The sequence below is a fragment of the Hoplias malabaricus genome, chromosome 10, assembly GCF_029633855.1.
Source record: "Hoplias malabaricus isolate fHopMal1 chromosome 10, fHopMal1.hap1, whole genome shotgun sequence".
NCBI classification, from domain to species: Eukaryota; Metazoa; Chordata; class Actinopteri; order Characiformes; family Erythrinidae; genus Hoplias; species Hoplias malabaricus.
Genome location: NC_089809.1, coordinates 38,928,451 through 38,949,324, shown reverse-complemented (window position 1 = coordinate 38,949,324; position 20,874 = coordinate 38,928,451). Strand labels below are relative to the sequence as shown.

The following is a 20,874-nucleotide window of genomic DNA, read 5'->3' as shown; positions in this document are numbered from 1 at the left end:
GTTCAAGAGCCTCTGTAACATGGAGGTAAACAGGGTAAGGACACTCACTTCGCCTGTTTTAGTTGGTGTTAGTTAACGTTAGCTTGACTCGCTAAACTCGGTGGCTCAGATTATACTCGGCTACGTAGCTGCATTACGGAGGTTTATAGTGTCGGATGAATTCGAGTTCGACTTCTATCACATTTACAAGAATAACGGTACCTCTACATTTGAGTTTAGCTTATTGCTAGGCTATTGTCATGAATAATGTTGGTTATTTAGCTAGATACTGTCATAACAGTCAGTCATAACGGTGTTTTACCGCAGCGTTGTTCAGCTGTTGTCCACCAGTGACGTCACGGTTGTGTTCAAGAATTTCCGTAGTGAGCTCTGGTTTTTCCGTCAATTTAATAAAATTGTCAGTTTTAAAGTAAATTAAGCTGCTATTTTCATTTTAATTCATACTTATATCTGTCAGTAACTACAATAATGTGGAATATTCATGGAGGTCCATTAAGTGGTGCTGAAAGATTAATCCTGTTCCATTTGGAAATATTGCAACTTGAAAAAGTGTTATTTCCTTGTTGCAAGAGTTGCAATTTTTAATTCTAGACCACGTTTTCAAGAACAGTCTTAATACATTTTGAATGGGGACGTTCAGTTTGTATATAAGAGGGTTAGACCAATCTGAGGCAACCAGTCACTGCTGTCAAACAGTTAAAGCCCAATCCTCCTGGTTACCAAAAGAATCCTAGAAAACATTATATAAAAACTCTATTTTCCCCAATTCTCTCAGCCCTAACGCCCCAACTATAGTGGTATATCTGGTGTAGTTCACCTGTTTTGATATACATATAGAGTAAGCATATCAGTCTCTGCTGTGAAACCAAGGAAACCCACAGATGAATCAATGATAAACAACAAAACCAAAAGATGAACAGGAAGGATGATTCTCACCAGAAGTTGTTCCACTAGATTCTTGGCTTTGGGGAAGAATTTTTCTGGAAACTCGTACTCTAATTTAATAATCTTCTGGAATATTAGATACTCGTTTCTGAGATGGCGTTATATAGAGATAGACAGAGAGAAAGAGACAACATCCATGTTACTGATATCCTCACAACAGCGATGGATGAGAAGTGTAAATTAAATATACCCACCCTGCTCTGAACGGTGGTAAGCCGGCAACCAGCTGGTAAATAATGCATCCTAACGCCCAGAGATCAGAACTGCACAAAAATAGGAGTGGAGAGGTCAGCGTGAACAGCTTTATAAGAACTAAGGTCTGTTCAGATATGAGGCGCTGTGAAAGCGGTTTGCAACACATTCACTCGTACTCCAGTAGGGCTGGGCATTAGGACCAAAATGTACATCATAAAATATTTCTCACATTGATATGTACAATATAAAAGCCAAAAAACAACCAAGAAACATGACATCACTGTCAAAAATGACCCTCTTGCCTTTCAGACTGAGCTCTGATCTGATGGCAGGGCCCTGTTATGAACGTCAGTCAGTGGCAGACGCTGTAAATAATGTACATTGTAATATTGAAAATGTGTTGAATAATCATATTGTTACTGAAACATGCTACATTCACATATATACTGACATTGAATCATTGTCCAGCATTTCCCTTTAGACTGGTTTATACGATTGCATAAAATTAAAAGTAATTGCATTGCAACAGATTTACGTAACATGAACAAATACAGTTAAGATGAGGCACTTATATCAGGGACGGAGGAGACCCAGGGATTAACGGCACGTTTCCACTGCATGATCTCTCCTTGACTTTCCTGCTTCTCCATCAAGTAAATCTGGTACTGGAACTGGGTTCTAAACCGTGGCATGTAAACCTTGCAGAGCGCTGATCGTCCAGAGAGAGTCGTCACTCTACGCCACGCAACGCAGACGACCAGCACCAACTCTCCATCTGTAAAATCTCCAGCTGCAGCAGAGATCACGTTTGTTTTTATCCGACTCACGACGGCAGCTCGTAAAATGACGCCGTGGTCTTTTGAAGAGGTTCAAACGCTCCTTGGATCGGTGGCCGACGAAAGAATCCAGCGAGAGCTGGATGCTGCAACAAGGAAGGAACAAACTCTACTGATCTGTCTGAACTGATGACGGAGCTGTGTTCAGTCCCAAACAACAACAACACGCCGATACACCATGAGTAAACACTGCTTAATGTTACCACCGCCGTTGTTGTGGTTTCTAAAGCCCGCTGTTCCCGTTAGTGACGACACCCGATGCATTTTGGGGGGAGCTACAGCAGTGGAAAACAAACCAGAAATGAGTCCAGTAGATGTAGAGTAGGTTAAGCAACATGCAGTGGAAAAGCGCCTTACACTTCCCAGATGGCTTAGATACGCCTGGGGATCCCCAGGAGGAGCTAGAGGAAGCTGCAGTCATTGCATACGGTTCTTGGGACCATGACTAACTGACAGTCAATCAGCATTTACTTGAGGCACTGCTCCGCAGAGCTGCATGATGCATAGTTGTGATTCTGGAAGTGTGCACCTCAGCATGTCTGCAAGCCTTGGCTTGCCACACTTACCTTTGACTCACATTTACCGAGATCTGTGCAGAAGTATTAAGCAGCCTTTACTCACACACGTTTAACAAAACGCTCCGAAGGAGGCGCTGCTCAGTGCTGTGCATTAATGACGCAGTGTGCGCCCTTGTATTTGGATCAAGTTGCAGTCACCTGAAGAATAAAAAAAATTAGGCCACACTATAAAAAGCTAAAAGAACGAGTGCAGGTCTCACCTCTTACAGGCGGATTTCTCAGTCAGTAACTCCGGGGAGACGTACTGAGCCGTACCAACAAATGAGTTTGCTCGAGCTGTGGATAGAAATATCAGAGTCTGAATGTCTAATAATTAGAATTACAGCGTTCACACCGTACAAGCCGTAGCCTCAGAGCTGCTGATCACATCTGAATATTCAGTTCTGTCTCTCAGCTTCCCCACCTCTGAGGTCATATCCCATGAGTTTGGCATCCCATCATGACAAATTCCTACAGTAAAAACACTTTAAATCATTCTCCATGCCACCAGTAAGATGTTTGTCAAGACTTCAGCGGAGTGCGTTGACAACAAATGGATTTAACACTTTAAAAACATTTAAAAACTTGCCTTTTCGCATTGGTAATTCCGATTGAGTATTGATTACTAAGCCTGTTAATGGAGCTACAACTACAACTGAGTATCCTTTTGTATATTCAGTGTGTGCATGAGAAGCGCTGTGCTCTCACACACGTTCGACCATAAACTGCTATGTAGATGTGCCCACAGTAACATTTTTTCAGATGCCAAGACAGCATCGTGGTAAAAAAAAAAAAAGATTGTTTTGTAGATAGCTGAGAGCAATCTGTCAGAGTCTTCAAAAAGGAGAAGGGCGAGAGTTGTATAATGAGCACTGGTGACAGCAAGAAGCTTGGTTTGTGACTGGATTTTCTTAGTTGATTTTAGTATGAAACAGAAATTGAGAGACTTCTGATATTTTAGCAGTGCGCAGGCCATAATATTCTTAATTAGCTTTTTTACTTGCTACACACACATCTATTTTACTGAGCAGCGCAACCATTTTTGACTTTCACATCTGTAAAAAAGCAAGGCAATGAGAGAAGCATAAAAGAGCACTATTCTTTCAGCCACAGAGGTTTTCTTACCCTGCCTGCTGTCGGAGGACAGCTGTTTGGCTGTGCCAAAGTCTGTGATCTGAATGTGCATGTCTTCGCTGAGCAAAATATTCTCTGGCTTCAGATCTCTGCACAACACACACACACACAAGAAAACACACAATGTAAGTGCTCAGACAACCAAACGCATGCACCCACTCCAGTGAAATCACAGTCATTCTAATCATCAGAAAAACTTTGTTGATTCAAAGCTGTGGGTACAACACAGGGACAGATTTTGAAAAAGCCGTATCTTACACACTGAATGATCTCTGCTGATTTTAATAGAGACAGAATAATAGGAATATATAGGAATACATTATGGTTGTGACGGGCAGGATGAGTGCAAATCAATATTGTGTGTGTGACTGACTGTGTTCAGTGTTAAACAATGTGGGGATTTAACTTTTTCCCCATCAGTGTTTACATCTGACTTCTTTATGTTCAGTGTCATCTTCGTTAAAGTCAAAACACGTCCAAACCAGAGAGGCAGTGTTTTTTCTTTGGTACGAGCTGCTCGGGCCGCCTCTGTGTTTAGGTTCTCCTCCATGTTGCTTCAATGTGGCAGAGTGACTTGACTACAGCTCAGTAGTGTGATGGGATCTGAATGTGGCTTGCAGACATGTATGCATTTATACTTCTGCAAATTCTGTCTACTGTGCGTCTCAGGCGCCCTACTGAAGAGAGCCTGCGCCAAACAAATTGTGAGCACGTTTGAACTTATTTATTTAATCTGGATAATCTCTACTTGAGTCTAATCCTGATAATCAAGATGCATGAAATGGCCAGGTATGGACAGGGTATAAAATTCCAGTGGTGTTGCCGGATTTTACTCATAAAGAGCTTATGAATTTATCAGCTTCAAGGATACGTTTTGAAGTGCATACAGCTGAAGATCTAGGAGCCAAGGTGCAGACGATTACATCCCCAGAATGTCAAAAGATCATGCAGGTAGATGTGAACAACCTTAACCATCAGCACACAGCTTTCCTGCATTGGCTAAGACTGAGGATAAACATCACGGGCAGAAGCGCAGAAGACAAACTTCACAACAGATTCGGTTTAAATGAACCCTGTCCAGTTTCTCAGAAAGAAAACCATTGTCAGGTTCTTCTCATGCGAGGTATGAGTCTGTCCTTCTGTTCTGAGCACACTTCTCCTGAGGGAAATCCCCTGGTGGACAAAAGCCCTTCAAAACAAAGTGTTGACTGCAGTGGAGGACAGCTTCAGCATCGTTAAACACACACCAGCCTCTCTGGCTACGTTTACACAGAAGAACTGGAGGCATAAACAGCTTACAAAGTGCACATATTTTCCATTGTGTTAGCTCCATTGACCAGATAAGAGTTGAAACAAGGTGGGTTTAAAGCAACACTATTACAATTACATCTTTAAAATTATGTCTGTTGTATGGAGCTAAATCAATGACATTGATATTTAAATCTGAATTCTGAATTACATTTGTACGCCATTTGAGAGTCAGATTCAATTACTCCATACTGCTGTTGCTACTCTTGGCTCAGCACTGAGGATACGGCACTATGTAACTTTGGTTGGGGGATAGGACACTCACTAAACCGCAACCCCGACTGATTTCAGGACAGTGTCTTTAAAACTGCAGTGTACATGTTGGTGCCGACCTGTGAATGATGCCTTTCTGATGCAGGTACTCGAGCGCACAGACGATCTCCGCTGAGTAGAATCGCGTGCAGGTCTCGTCGAAGGAGCCAATCTTGCGGATGTACTTTAACAACTCTCCATTTTTAGCATAGCTCAGACCGAAATCTGATCTCGAGCTCAGGAAAAACCCACTGGACAACAATCTGATACACTTTCGCATTTCAAGTTTTCAGGAAGAGTTTTAGTAATATGATAAAAGAGATAAACAGGTCAGTTACAGTGGTTTAAAAGGAACACACGCATGTGTGGATCAATCTGTATCGGTTGCATTTTAAGGGATGATATAGGAGTCGTCATCAGCCATTCATTCATTCATTTTCTGCAAACAATTATCCAGTTCAGGGTGGCGGTGGATCCGGAGCCTACCCGGAATCATTGGGCGCAAGGCAGGAACACACCCCGGAGGGGGCACCAGTCCTTAGGGCAGCACACACCCACCCTTATGGAAACTTGTGTAGCCAATCCACCTACAAACGTGTGGTTTTTTTTGGACCGTATACCCATACGGACACAGAGAGAACACACTACACTCCTCACAGAGAGTCACCTGGAGTGGGACCTGGACCCAAAAACTCCAGGTCCCTGGAGCTGTGTGGCTGCAACACTACCTGCTGTGCCACCGTGCCTCCCTAGCCATCAGCCAATGGTTTCTAAAATTGGGAGACTGTGTCTGATTGGCTGTGCTGGACTGTATGGGAGGAGTTGGCACATGATTCCTAAATCAGGAGCTTGTGTCTGATTGGCTCCGCTTGTCATATTGGGAAGAATCATCAGAAAATTCAAGAGAAAATTTAAATCATGGCTGAAGTGGTCTTGAGCAAGGCACCTAACCCTCAAACTGCTCCCTGGGCACGAGGTGGTTTGCAACCCCCTGCTCCAGTTGTGCTCACTAGTGCGCGTTTGTGTTCCCTGCCACGGATGGGTCACATGTGGATAAGTAACTTCCCTAAGGGAATCAATAAAGGCGTTTCTTCTTATTCTTACTCAGTGGGCGGTTCCTAAATCGGGAGCTTGTGTGTGATTGGCTGTAGGGGTTTCTCCGCTGACCACAGAGCTCAATGGGACTGATCTATTCCTTTGAACATCCTACGCTGTTTCTGCCGCTCAGAATCACTCTGACTGACCACCGTGGGGGTTATTTATGAACTATGGTCTTCCCTACAGTTTTCCATACGATCTTTGTGTTTCAGGCCCAATAAACTCAGGGTGATGGGGTCACTACTGCTGTCGATCTACGATAGTGGATTTACACCTACAACTCCGTATTAAGTGAGCTGTTAGGTCATGAGATGTGTCATCCCAATATGGTGACGCACCATGTACGAAAATGTTAAGAACCTCTTGGATAAAGGATACACAGCTTTTCCTCATCCTGGAAGGTGAAGTAGAGTTTGACAAAGAAAGGGTGATCCAAGATTGACATCACGTCCCTCTCCCTCTTCACGTACTGCGCCTTGTTCTCCTTCATTATGTGGCGCTTCTCCAGGATCTTAACTGCACACAAACGCACAGATTAGTAAGCAAACAGTTAATTAAACCTGTTCAGTAATGTTTGAATTCATTAATATCTTTCTTCTAAGTGTAAACCTTTCTGCTCCTGGTCGTTAGTTATTGTAACTACATATAAGACAAGAAGCTTGTGTATATGAAGGACTATGTAAATATCTAGGCAGTACCCCCAGCATTGTTTGGGGTGGGCTTGAACCATATAGTTCCTCATTTAGAGAATATATCCAAGGTTAAAGTTCACGTCACAGCATTTATTAAAATATTGTCACCTCTAATCTTCTAGAAGACTTTGATATTTTATGTGCTACTGACACCCACACGTAAAAATCACAGGACGATTTTGGTTACATTTTTTAAAGGATAACAGCTGTTGAAATCAATAATGTGGTGTGACTGATCTAACAGTACGTCTTGGGGGTGATTGGTGTTTACCTGACCACAAAGAAAGCAGAGTGCAAACACAGATATTAAAGGGAATAATAAAAACATTGTTAAGTTTATGTTTACATTTGTGTGTATGGATCTGGAGCCCACCAACCCACACACTGTGAAACAAGACTCAAACAGTTTTCTGTGCGCTGCCCAATTCAGAAAACATGAGATAAAATGCCCTGTTTCGATTCTGCTCCGCTTCTGACATCAAGTGCAGAGACTTTAGAATTGCTCCACCCCTTTGTCTGAGTCTGTCCAATCACGGCACAGGACCCATGTTTGTGAGAGCACAATGAAACAAGAGCAGAGTAAAAACAGAGAAAACAAGAACGAAGAAGAAAGAGATCCATGCAACAAATCAATAAAAACAGTAACCAAAATATACATTTTCAAGCGATTTCAAAAACACCCTGTGATTTTACGTGTAGGTGTCAGTGGATTAAAAGTGAGCATTTTATTTGAATAAACTTTGTGATGGGAATTTTTGTGACTGGAACCATAGCTTAGGGTTTACTCTACTGAAGCATCCATCACAAATGTTCCTTCATAAACCGCTTAAAAACCAGAGCTTCTGCTCCTCGCTCCTCACTGCTGTGCACTCGGGGTCGGGGTGAACAGCGAGCGGCTCATTATCATTTAAAGGAACAGGTGCTGAAAGCGGGCGTTCTGAACAGGGGCTGTTTACACAGGGGGAGAACACTGCTGTGGGGCTCGTGGGGTTTGGACCAAAGCAGGTCACAGACGTTTCATTAAGAAACAGAACTGTGTTCCACTGTGGAGACGAGGGAGAACATTTTTCTTTCAATGTGAGGTTTAAACAGAGTGCTGGGAGCCCTGAGGCTCTGTAAAGCAGTGGTTTAAGTAAATACAAGAAAATGATAAATGTGACCATATCATGATTTATTACGTACTTGCATATTCCTTGCCCGTTGAATGTTCTTTTGCAAGGACAACCTGAGAGAGAGAGAGAGACATTCATCACATCATCTCTCTTGACACACGTTTGTTTATTTATATAGCTGTCACTTACATAGCCACTACTTTCTGCATTTTAAATACTCATACCTTCTTCTCTGTAAGTATGTGCTCATGTTTACAGGAATGTGTGTGTGTGTGTGTGTGTGTGTGTGTGTGTGTGTGTGTGTGAGAGAGATTCACTCTACTATGAAATGTCTTCTGATATGACATTAAAGCCTCAACTTTAACATAGTTTCTATCAGAATACATGAGAATTCACACAGGCTTTTCAGTAACATAAGGAGACAGCTATTTTCTTCACAAACTCACATTTATCTACCAATCTCTCTGCAGAACATACCATCTCTGCTGTCTGTGGGTCCTTAGCCAATTTCTAATCAATACACTAATACGTTTCTTTTGCTTATGTGGGTGTTTGGAAGAAAAAATATGTAGCATCACATCCCTTCCCTTGTGTTTTTGTGACATGTGATTTCTTGAGACCAGACAGAGTTGCTGGGGGTTCCTCCTGCTCAGAAATTAGGGACTCTGTCACCAATCCGTCTATTGTGTACATAGCTTTAACACAGAGATGCTGAAAAAAATGTAGTTACTAGTTAATAGTTTTAAAACTGGTGTCTAGGGATGAGCGGTATCCCAAAATATTATCACGATACAGCCGTGGGGGGAGGGGTGCACTGTCTGGCTGCATGAGCCTCATAACCGTGAGCGTGGGTTGAGTGAGGGGTTTTCGGCGCTGTGCAGTTCATCTCAGCACGGCCTGACAGTGCACGCAGACACCTGACTTCTCTAAGAGAGAGCGACTGGTGCTGGAGGAGCAGAAATGTTTGAAAATTGAAAGTGAAATAAAACAGTTTAAAAATGGCGCTAACAGACTCTTGTCATCTAGCACACCACAGCAGATGATTTTCTAGCGAACTGAGGCTCAAATCACACACATTTAGAGATAAAGACTCATAGCTGTGAGCACAAAGTCGAGTGAAGGGTCTTCTGAGTGTTTTGCCTGTTTTCAGCTTCATTCTTCTCGCTTTTAATTGAAACGCAGCCCTAAATTCTCAACGGTTGTTGGCTGCTGGGCTTCTGTTTATTCCCTTCTTATATAAGATATCTTTATCTTATTTTTATTACCGTTATACTGGCCAACCCTACTGAGAGCGATTCTTATTTCATTTAGAATTTAGGAAACATACAGCAAAGAAATATTGTCCTCACCTTCTGATTTTACTCTTGGCAAAGTATACATTGACTCTAATACTTTAATACTCCTCTTTTACTGAAGCTAAACTGAAAAGAAAAAGGCCTAGTGGACGGATAGAGACAACATTGATGGGAATCTTTCCACAGCATGTTAATACAGTTCATCCAAAACCCACCAATACTGTGTGTGTCTGTTTATACTACTGTAAGGAAGGAGCCATCTCTAGATGATAACTGTGTATCCAAAACTGGAGAAGCCACAGAAAGAGCCTGTTCTGTCAAAAAGTGCTGGCCATGTAGCCAACTTTTACTTTGCTGTACTACACAGGAACAGGTTTCTACCTGCATTTTGAGTTTGTCTGCACCTGTGAGTGTGTGTGCGCGCGCGTGTGTGTTGTACCGTCGAGAAGGAGCCCTCTCCCAATATTTTGCCGAATTTAAAATCCTCAGGCCTCTTCTTGCGTGGCTGAGCTGGCTGAGACTGAGGAGCCTGGCCCTCCATGCTGTTGCCGTGAAGACGAGGCGTGTCCTGCTGACCTCTTACCATGGATGGACAGGGGCAGAGACCAGAGGAGTGGAGGGGAACAACATCATACTGAGAGGGGAAAGAAAGAGAGAATAAGAATGTCATAAAAGAATAAAACGTCATGATCAACTTGAGAGTAAATCCCAATTTATACCTCTGTGTCTAACCTACGCCATACGCGAAGCTTCAATGTGAACACACCTGACGCGCATCTCTTCAGAAATGTGACTACGAGCCGCATCGACGCAGATCGCAATGACTTTGACGTTGTCAGACATTGTTTATGTTGAACCAGAGTAGCCCAGGAACATGAACTCCTCTCATCCACACACACAGACAGCAGCAAATTCATAGTGAGAAATTTCCTCAGACACCATCAGGAATAAATAAAAAATGTGAACAAAGAAAATATACGGACACCTCCGGGGTGGGGGTATAAAGGAGTATAAACACTCACAAAGGCGTAGGGCCTCTTGCGTAGCCTCGCCGCAGAAGTATAAACATATATGTATATGATAAAACATATTCATGTGTGAGCTCTAGCCCGAGCAAACAGACCACAATGATTCAGTGTTCGTATATTTTGTATGGTTGTTCACGTTAGCTGTTTAAACGCATTCACTTTATTCTGTACCTTAGTTGTGTGGTAGATTTATATGTTACATTATTTTATACAAACAAGAACAGCAGTATGTTCAGTATGTATTAATTGAAATTAATAAAATATTTTTCAGTGGTTTTACATATCACCAAGAATATCGTTACCACAAAATTACCCAGAAATATTGTGATATTAGTTTAGAACAATATTGCCCATTCCCTACAACACAGCAGCACGTCCACAGTGGCTTATTCACAACACAGATACTCATCTACAGGTGAACGAGTTCTGATCCGAGAGCCCTTTGCAAGTTCCGATTGTTAAAAGTCCAGCACAGTTAGCCCTGTAGTCCGCCTAGGTATCACCCATTGTATCGACCGTGCTTCTTTTATATAACGCAAATCAGCCTTTTCCCACATGAAAATAATTAAGTTTGGGTAACGTGTGAAAGATGTATTTGGTTGATCTCTACCAATAATCATGGCTCCTTTCCCTAAAATACTACAGAAGAGAGTTTTGGGGGCTTGAATTTTTACGTTCTGAAGAGAGGTTGATATTGGACAATACAAAAATACAGTGGAAAAACCCCCATTTCTAACGGGAAGAGCTAGCTTTGGAAACCACAACAACGACGGCAGTAACGTTAAGCAGTGTTTACTCATGGTGTATTGGTGTGTTGTTGTTGTTTGGGACTGAACACAGCTCCGTCATCAGTTCAGACACATCAGTAGAGTTTGTTCCTTCCTTGTTGCAGCGTCCAGCTCTCGCTGGATTCTTTCGTCGGCCACCGATCCAAGGAGCGTTTGAACCTCTTCAAAAGACCACGGCGTCATTTTACGAGCTGCCGTCGTGAGTCGGATAAAAACAAACGTGATCTCTGCTGCAGCTGGAGATTTTACAGATGGAGAGTTGGTGCTGGTCGTCTGCGTTGCATGGCCACACCCCCCACTCTGTCATTGGACTGTGTTTAATTGCAATTTCCATATTCCACAGAGTCCACTCGGCTGGTGCAGACACACATTCCTTGTACTGTCTTGTCCTTACTCTGCATGAAAAGGCATTAGTGGAGGCCACTGCTGCCTTTGAATGTTTCAACCATTCAAATTAATAATCTACCCTGTCCTGACAGGAGGAGTTCCCTGGTGGTGTGTTCCTGCTTATCCATTCTACCGATGGATACAAACCAGTGTGATCCAGTGACACACTGAAGACAATAAAATATTTAAAAAATATTTCCAGAATCCAGCACTGCAAAATTACGACCCATGATGGACAACAACAAGAGTTAAAAAGCTCGTAACACTAGTCTTATTGAGCGAGGTTGGGGTTGTGAATTATATCACCCCCAAACAGTTTGCACTGTGTAAAAAAGTGAAAAACCTTAGGTCTATTGCATTAATTCATAATTAATTAATAACAAAAAAAATGTTTTTAAATCCAAGACCAATATATTGGGTAACTATCAGCTCCAAAGAATCACTACCCTCTCATTACACAAACACTGCAAAAGCTAGATATGATGAAAATCATATAAAAAAAAATACTTAGTGATCATAAAAGCCCTGCTTCACACCTTGTGCAAGGTCTGTTCCATTCCTACCCCCTCCGTGCGGTCAACATCGGTGCGAGGCTGTGTGAGAAACAAGTCTAACACCACAGCAGTATTTTCAGTCACAACTCACGCTTTTAAAGTGTTAATGAGTCAGTGTGAACATTTTCTGTTTGAGTAATCGATTTATCAGTGCAGCTTTCTGCACCATCTCGTCTAATTCAATAACTTGAAATACTATTGGGCAATACAGACGTGCGACATCTGTTTAAATCAGTGTGAACAATCAGTCAATCAAATTAGTTATATAGCGCTTATCACAACACACTGGGGTTGACCTTGATTTTCACATTAATTCAATTAAAAGGTGTTTACTTTGGCACCACATCAACGTTAAAAGTAGAGGCAGCAAAAACGCCACGTGGAAAATATAAACCTGTAACATTTGTGGTGTAAATATCCCTCTCATGAGCGCAAACGTGAAACTTGCTCCTCATGCTCCGAGCTCTTTTCCTTCAGTGTTCAAGTATTTTCTGCACTCTAAAAAAAACTCTATTGACAGTTTGTGGGCGGAGTCAGGAACACCCCCTCGTTTTTACTGGCTCAGAGTAAGGCCGGACTTCCACCCTCATTATTGGGTCACAGTACGACAGCAACAGTCTTTTGTATTCATCTGAAGAACATATTTCCAAAAATCGCGGAGAGGAAAATCTCTGTTTTTAAAAATAAATGGATCTGTGTGGATGGGGCCTAAGGCAAATAAATAAGATCTGAGTCACTTCAGCCTGATAATGTGAACACAGCCTTTAAGGCATCTTCAAAATAAGTCTTGCCACAGTAATTGTGGAGGAAGCATCCGATGTTCTGAGTGTACTGGTCAGAAATAAAAACACATGATGGAGAATCCAGTGCTTGTATGTATAGTTTTGAAATAGTACCTTACCTGAAATAATTGGAAATTCAATGTTGGGTTATGGGAAGAAAGGTGGGACATTGTTAGCTTAGCTGCAGCAAAAACGGTATTTCTAAGCAGTGGTTGTGAATCTCAACGTCCATCACGCGTCACGTTCTCCTCTGAAATTATGGAGCTAATTTACAGCCAAAAGTCAAGAGAACATTTTTTTTAATTTAAATTTAAAAATTTAAGTCCTAAATTCATCTGAATTAAATAGAATATTCAGTTAAAAACCCAAAAGACAGATAAATGTTATGGGAGCATGACAAACGTTAACTGTGAAATAACTGAGAGCCAGTTCAGTTTTAGACGGCTGACAAAGTTCCCGTACAGTTCTGTGAACAGTTATTTGGTGGCCCAGGGCCTGTTACAATCTACATCTCTGTGGCAAGATCTCACAAGCACTGTGCAACGCCACTATACACAGACACACACTCTTACGCTGACATACAGCTACTTGAGCAATTTCAAGAGGAGTATATTTCTTCTCTTTCCTGTCACAGAGAAATCAAGATGACCTTTTCCAGAAAGTGAACCCTTAAAATACTTCATATACTTAACTCTAATTTGTTTTGTAAAATTTAACCACAGTCATAACACACAGTACTATTTTAAGTTATTGAGGGGATCAACAGCTCCTACCAACATACACACACTGAAATTCAAAACACATGTGATTAAACAACTTTGAGTTTGTGTTGTGTCATACAAAGATAGTAGAGTCATACTTCAGAATTGCCCCGCCCCCTCGTCTGGGTCCGTCCAATCACAGCGCTGGACCCGTGTTTATGTGAGAGCACAAAGACAAGGTTAAACGCACAACGAGCGCGGAGAAATAACAGCACTGAGTAAAAACGGAGAAGAAAGAGAACAGAGTGAAAACGGCTAAAAACCAGAGCTTCTGCTCCTCGCTCCTCACTGCTGTGCGCTCGGGGTCGGGGTGAACAGAGAGCGGCTCATTATCATTTAAAGGAACAGGTGCTGAAAGCGGGCGTTCTGAACAGGGGCTGTTAACACAGGGGGAGAAGAAAGTTTTAATTGATCTTTGGGTATTTTGACAACAGCATTTCACAGGCATTCAATTAAGATCAAGAGAAAAAGGAGTATGATATGTTCCCTTTAAGGCGATTGTGTTCACAAAGCCTCAGTACGTGAGGTTTTCTTTCTGTGCTCACGGCAGAGAAATGGCATCTGGGTTTGTTTTATACAATGGAGAGCCTCCAAACGTTGAAAAGCACAACCCAAGTTGACAATGTTGCTCTATTCCTATTCTATGGGTGGGTAATATAGATTTATTTTTGCTGTAGATGAAACTAACTAAATCTGGGAGAGCGCTAACTGAATGAAAGTAAACAGAGACCAAATGTGCTACAAAACTAAACAGCTCGCATTACAAAAAAGTTTCTTTCCTAAATGTAGACTGATGTTTAGCTGAGAAAATTAAAAATGGCAGAAACTCTTAACTGGTCTTTAATAAATGGACAATGACTTTTAATTATTCCCAATGTGAGATTATGTTTTTACATCACAAATAAAATGATTAAAGTATGAAAAACTTCATAGAAGTTGGTCATCATCACTAATAACTTTCTTGTTTGTTTATTCTTACATTCTTCACATCTCAATCTTTGGCAAAAATGTCTTCCACAACAGTCCTCTAATCAACTCTGGAAGTGGATGCAGCAATAATTTCCAAGTAATTCCGAAACGTTTCTATTCCATTCATCATTATTCATTTTACACAGTGTAGAGAATAGCGGTTACTTCCAGATTATGCAAAGAAATGGGGAACAACAAAAACAGAGATGCAAATCTTTGTTGCAACAGCGAAGATATGTGAGCACAACCTACTGAAAACCAGTCTGAATTATTTTGAATACACAGCAGGTTATAAATGACCCTAAATTATCCGGAATATGCACCATTAAACACAGTCTTATATCTGGAAATTGTCATAAACACTTCAGGGAAGTGGATTTTACACATGAAAGCATGCCGTAAATACTTTGGTGACAGCAGATAGTCCTAAGTGGTGTAATTGCTCTTGTAATGAAACTAGAAACGGAACCAGATTCATCGTTAAAGGCACTTGAAGTGAACAAGATTGAGACGGGATCTGTATCGACCACTAAATAAATGTTAAAAATCGCACTGCTAAAAATGCAAATCAGAAACCCAGAGGTGTGCAACAGTTGTACAATACGCATCAATCCTGTTAGGTACATACTATATACACTACTTTTAATAACATGCGTTTGGTTGGTTTGGACAAAACTATTACCAAACTAGTCTGATTTGTACAAACATGGAATGCAGTAGCATTTGTCTGTCAACATACGCCATTGCAAGCTGCCGTTGTCGTATAACTGGCCTTGTTTCATATTCTTCCAAATGCCAGTAACTCCTCACTTTCTGTTTCACGTTTCTTCGTTAGCACAAGTGTCCATCAACACCATACTCAAAAACCAAACGGTTCCATGTATGCATCGTGGATATCTGACTACACACAGCTTTGACACTCAACTACACGACATGAGGGCTGAAAAAATATATAATTTCTTTCTTGTCATTGCGAAATGCACATGTGCAATGGCCACACTGCAGGAGATCAACATCAAGTACGGACAATAAGTCCAACACCTCATGCTAAACTCTTTTGTTGTTGGGACAAAAAGAAAAACTCACAGTTCTCATTTTCCACATCTGATTTACATGAGAAGTCTGACTGATAAAACATTCTTCACCGCCATTTCATGGTCCCCATTTCACATGATCAGGACCCGCACAGAGCAGGTATGATTTGGAGGTGTACTGGTACAGGTGGATCAGACACAGCAGTGTTACTGGAGTTTTTAAAGCCCAGCGACATTTTCACTGCTGGACAGAAAACAGTCCACCAACTAAGGCTAAATGATAAGGCCAAAAATTTATATCACAATATGTCTCTTCACTTCGGTCAACACAATATAATTTAGATATAGATATGAAAAATATAAAAGCCACAGAAGAACTGCCAATTTTAAACAAGAAACATGCATCACTGAAATCGGGGTGCGCCATATGACGATATCAGATCGTGAAGGATAAGAATTTGTCCACAATACACCATCACAGGGAGATTGTTGAATCGTGCTAATACACATTCTCTCCGCCGAAGTTCTTGTAAGTTGTTTACGTACTGTGTACATATTACACATCAGTCGATGGGCAGACTCTCGGGACACTGGTAATGGAAGTCAGTGATCTAAAATGTACGACTACGGAATTAAAACCAAACGATTGTGTTACATGAGACCTCTTCCTCGCCACGAAGCCTGAAGAGGCCACAAGCGATTCACAAACACACACAAAGGATACCAGCGCTTACGAAGGTTGTCCCCTACAAAACAAACCCAAATGTCAGTCTTTCCGTCAGTCCACTCGTTAGTAATCCACGTGTTTGTGTAAAGAGTACACACAAATCTACAGTTCAAAACAAAGTACAACAAATAAAAATAAATGTAAACATGTTCCCCGTGGATCTCCGCTATGGCAGAGTAGCTTGGGCTCTTAGCTTTAACGACACGTAAGTCGAGTCTGTAGACCAATCAGGGGCAACGCTTAACCAAGGAGGCGGGGAAGCGACCAGGCTTCAGCTCCTAACAGACGCGCACCGTGAGAGATGACAACAGACAGTTTTATACGACAACGGAAATCAAAATAATAAACAACCATCAAAACAATAAATAGGTTTTCAAAGCTTAGATCCCTTTCACTGTCTGCCATTTTCCTGCTGAGACCGATTAAACCCAGGAGGGGAGTGAGGGAGGCGGCCAATCGGGGAAAGCTCCCTCCTTCCAACACGTCTGGCCTCAAAGGGGAAAAGCACTGGGTCAGAAACAAGACTCAGTATCAGAATAAATCGAGGTGAGTCAGACGTTTGGTGAAGGATAAAACGCCATTAGAAAAGTTTGTCAAGGAAGGTAAAATGTTGCCAATAAGCTTAGATAATACCATTTTTCCTGCAGTAATTAATCATTTTCCTTATGAAAAGTCTTTGAAGAATCCAAAGGAAGATTTCAAAGACATTTCCAAATTAAATTTTGATCATATTTTGACTAAAGATTAATTTGATTATCTTTATAAATTGAAGGCTTTTCCCCTTGTGAATTCACTTAAAAAAAACCACCATGAAAAAGATTCGTGATAAAATCCAGACCGTTATCCTGCAATACATTGTGATAATGTATTTTTGCCATATCGCCCGCCCCTACTGTCAAACATAAACCTCCTGGCTTTGTCAGTTAAACCAACTTGAAGACTGAGTGCAGCGAACTGACGGCAGCGCCCTGTAATCAATGTCAGTCAGTGAAAGATACATTAAATAATGTATATTTAAATATTGATGTGTTTACAAATCATATCATTGCTACTGAAACATTTTATATTTTATATTGACACTGAATTACCGTCCAGTCCTACCACCGGCCAGAAACATCCAGCCGACAGCGTCCTGTGTCACTGATGAAGGACTAGAGACACTGTGCAGCGACAGATGAGCTACTGTCTCTGGCACAGGGTTTAAAAACTCCAGCAGCACTGCTGTGTCTGATCCACTCTACACCAGCACAACACACACTAACACACCACCACCACGTCAGTGTCACTGCAGCGCTGAGAGTGATCCACCACCACATCACACCTGCTCTGTGGGGGTCCTGAGCGGTGAACGTAAGTGAAAGTACACAGAGCAACAGATGAACTACAAAGTGCTTCTTTGTAGTCAGTGGGGATGTCTTAAAGATTCACCATGGAATAAACACTTAATCACTGGGTTCAAGGCAGGAACATACCCTGGAGGGGGTGCCAGTCCTTCGCAGGGCTACACACACTCTTACACTCACACCTATGGGCACTTTAGAGACGTCTGAGGAGACATTGCCATTCCCCTGCAATGTTCCTTCTCTCCCAGCAGGGCGCTGAAGGCAGGTCCTTTTTCGAGATGAATGACAAACACATAACCAATTCTTACTGGTTCTGTGGCAGACCTAAAACGACTAAACCCTGGGTCACACTCAGGCATATTAGCATATTGTTGCTGCCCAGTTAAAAACCTGTCCCCATTTTTGTGGATTTTTATTTTATCACATTATTTGAACACAGCAGTTGCCTTTCACATTGTGATAAAACTTCATGACGAACGAACCAATTGAAATACACTTCCTTGGTATTAAAATGTATTTACACTGACTTCCAAAGAAAGTTACAAGGTTATTTCCATCTCCTATAAATTTGCCATATTTGGAGATACATATTTTTAATTAGACAGTGAAATTCGTCATAAAACAAAGATAAATGCCAATTAAGGCTTCTTCCTCGAACTAATATAGACATGAAACCTAGAACTCATCCTATGCCACAGCCTGATGCAATCACCAACTGTTATTGGTCCACAGTCAGACGAACATGGATCAAGTTGGACTAAGAAGTCCAGAAACATGAACTGCTCTTTTCCAGACTACGGAGACGCAAACAGCAGCACATTCACTGCCAGGGATTTCCTCCCACGTCAGTTTTGACGCCACAGAAGGAATAGAAAGGTGGAACCAGGGAAAGGTATGGACACATCTATGAGGAGCAAAAACACAAGGGGAAAGCGCCAGCTTTGTATTTGTTGCTTTGTTTGCACGGCATGTAAACTACTCTATTCCGATTAGCACCCTACTCCCTTCTACAGGGTCCTCCGTAGTTTAGAAGAAGATATTTGTAATACAGACCTAGTGTTGTGGTGGTGGTGTAATCGCAGAGTGAAACCGACACACCAACGTACAAGTAAATAAACACTCCCAATGGCCCAGGGCTCTTGTGCAGGCGACATATCAGGTTTAAATGGTCAAAAGTCTGAAAATGCATAATGGCTTTACAGGAAAATTAAATTCGATTCTGTATTTTAGCTCCTGGGCTCCCCCTACAGCTGTAGAGGGTAATATTCACTTTTATAGCACTGTACTGAAACCAAAGGAGAGGTGGAAAGGAAGCAGGGGTGGTTTTCTACCCTCCTCCATAAGTTAAATAGTACAGTTTCTGCAGTGCTGAGCCCAGAGTAGCAACACCAGAAGCTCCATTCTCCCTATTACAGCTCAGTGAAACATCATAAATGATTCTGAAGCTGCAATTTAAGGTAAAAATGCTACTTAGTGTAGCTTTAACTAAAAACACAAATCAAATCTTTGGTCTCTAGAACGTTGCATCTCTTCCCTGTTGAATAACAAGTTAGCATTAATATAACTAACATGTCTTAAGGAAGCTATTGGGACAGCCCCCATATTTTGACTTGTTTTGCTTGGGTCTGATCTAGATTTCCCAGGAATCCTACTTCATGGGGTGGAGCGTAGGGATTCACTACAGTTTCCTCACACATTCCTTAAAAGGTCGCCCGGCAGCCCGGCCTAAAACCTCTCAGCCTAGCCATCACTGAGCTACTGAAACCTAACGAAAACACACACACATCTGATGGTGGCATGGCTCTTATTTTCAGAGAAGTGGTTGATTGAAAGTCAAGCTCAGGTCAAAAGACCCTAACCAGACAGAAGAAAGAAGAGAAAGAAGCAAACTCAGTACAGAACTAACTTCAACGCCACAGAGCTGTGTGTGTGAAGGAACTCGTTTATATTAACTTTTAAGTCTTTATACACCACGGAACTAAGAAGGGAAGATGTTTCTCAGAGTAAGACAAGGCTCAGGGCCAATGTTTGGTGTTAGCTAGCTAACTCTGGGGTTAGCTCTAAAGCTAGGGTTAGCTCGGCCCGGCCTGGTCTGGTCTGGCCGGTGTTGTATCAATGAAGCATGTGGCAAAACAGTACAATAAACCTGAAGCTTAAAGCTGAGCAAACTATAGAAAAGCACAGGCATAACAACAGAAAGAAAAGTGTGGATGGAAGTAAGAAAGCGACGATAGAGCCGCGGAAACCCTAGAAAATTAGCATATTCAGCAAAAGTGGTCAAAAAAAAAGATTCTTAAGATTCTCTAATAGTCTCAGCATAGTTCAGAGGTCGTTTTTAACGATAAACGTAGTAAAAGTAGTAGTTTGAGCTGTAGTTAAACACTTTTCCACACACTAACAGTTGACCAGTTTGTTTTGCCGCATTAGCAGCGAGCTAACCCCGGAGATACCGTTAAAAACAGAACCGCTCCGCGTTCCTTCAACAAAACATCCGCGTATTTAACACTACAACAGACTCTAAAACACCTCCCCGCCACTGTAAAACCAGCCCGGCCCCGGGAACGGTCTCTAAGGCTCCGGTAACAGCAGCTGAGCCACCGGGAGCGGAGGCTAATAACACCGGAGCGGCCTTTGACGCTAAAACGGCGCCGAACGTCGCGCACACACACCGCGCGCGCCGGCGGCTTCGACTCCGCGTCGCACGCGCCCCCGTCATACTCACGATCTGACTGGTGGCCCGTGCCATGGACGTTTTCCGCCGGTATTTTATTGGGATTTAAATAATCACGGAGCCCCGAGTCATGGCCGCATCTGCGCCTTCATCTTACGGCCGTGACGTCATTCCACAACAATGTTGTTACCGCAGTCGCGAGGGGAGCGCGCGCGCCTCGACGCGCCCTCGCGCGGCCCAGCGGCGCAATTCAAAATTTTGAAATGAGTAACCGTCAGTAACGGTCATTAACGGTGACCTGGCCCTCGGCGCCTTCACAATCAGCGAAGAAAGAGTGAATGAGACATATTATATTAGAATATTATATCATATATATATATATATTATTATATTATCATATATATAT

At 42.0% G+C, this 20,874-nt stretch overlaps 1 protein-coding gene across 1 annotated transcript in view; it reads right to left on the bottom strand.

Moving 5' to 3' along the window:
• pdpk1b (3-phosphoinositide dependent protein kinase 1b) overlaps nt 1-20,658 on the bottom strand; it is a 29,395-nt gene extending 8,737 nt beyond the window's left edge. The window contains exons 1-9 of the mRNA XM_066683549.1: nt 20,520-20,658; nt 9,864-10,058; nt 8,200-8,242; nt 6,704-6,841; nt 5,308-5,452; nt 3,659-3,756; nt 2,755-2,830; nt 1,140-1,208; nt 937-1,033 (exon numbers count right to left, since the gene is read on the bottom strand). Of these exons, the coding sequence (XP_066539646.1) occupies nt 937-1,033; nt 1,140-1,208; nt 2,755-2,830; nt 3,659-3,756; nt 5,308-5,452; nt 6,704-6,841; nt 8,200-8,242; nt 9,864-10,058; nt 20,520-20,543 (885 nt within the window). The 5' untranslated portion in view covers nt 20,544-20,658. The remainder of the gene's footprint in view (nt 1-936; nt 1,034-1,139; nt 1,209-2,754; nt 2,831-3,658; nt 3,757-5,307; nt 5,453-6,703; nt 6,842-8,199; nt 8,243-9,863; nt 10,059-20,519) is intronic.
• Nucleotides 20,659-20,874: the final 216 nt, after the last annotated feature.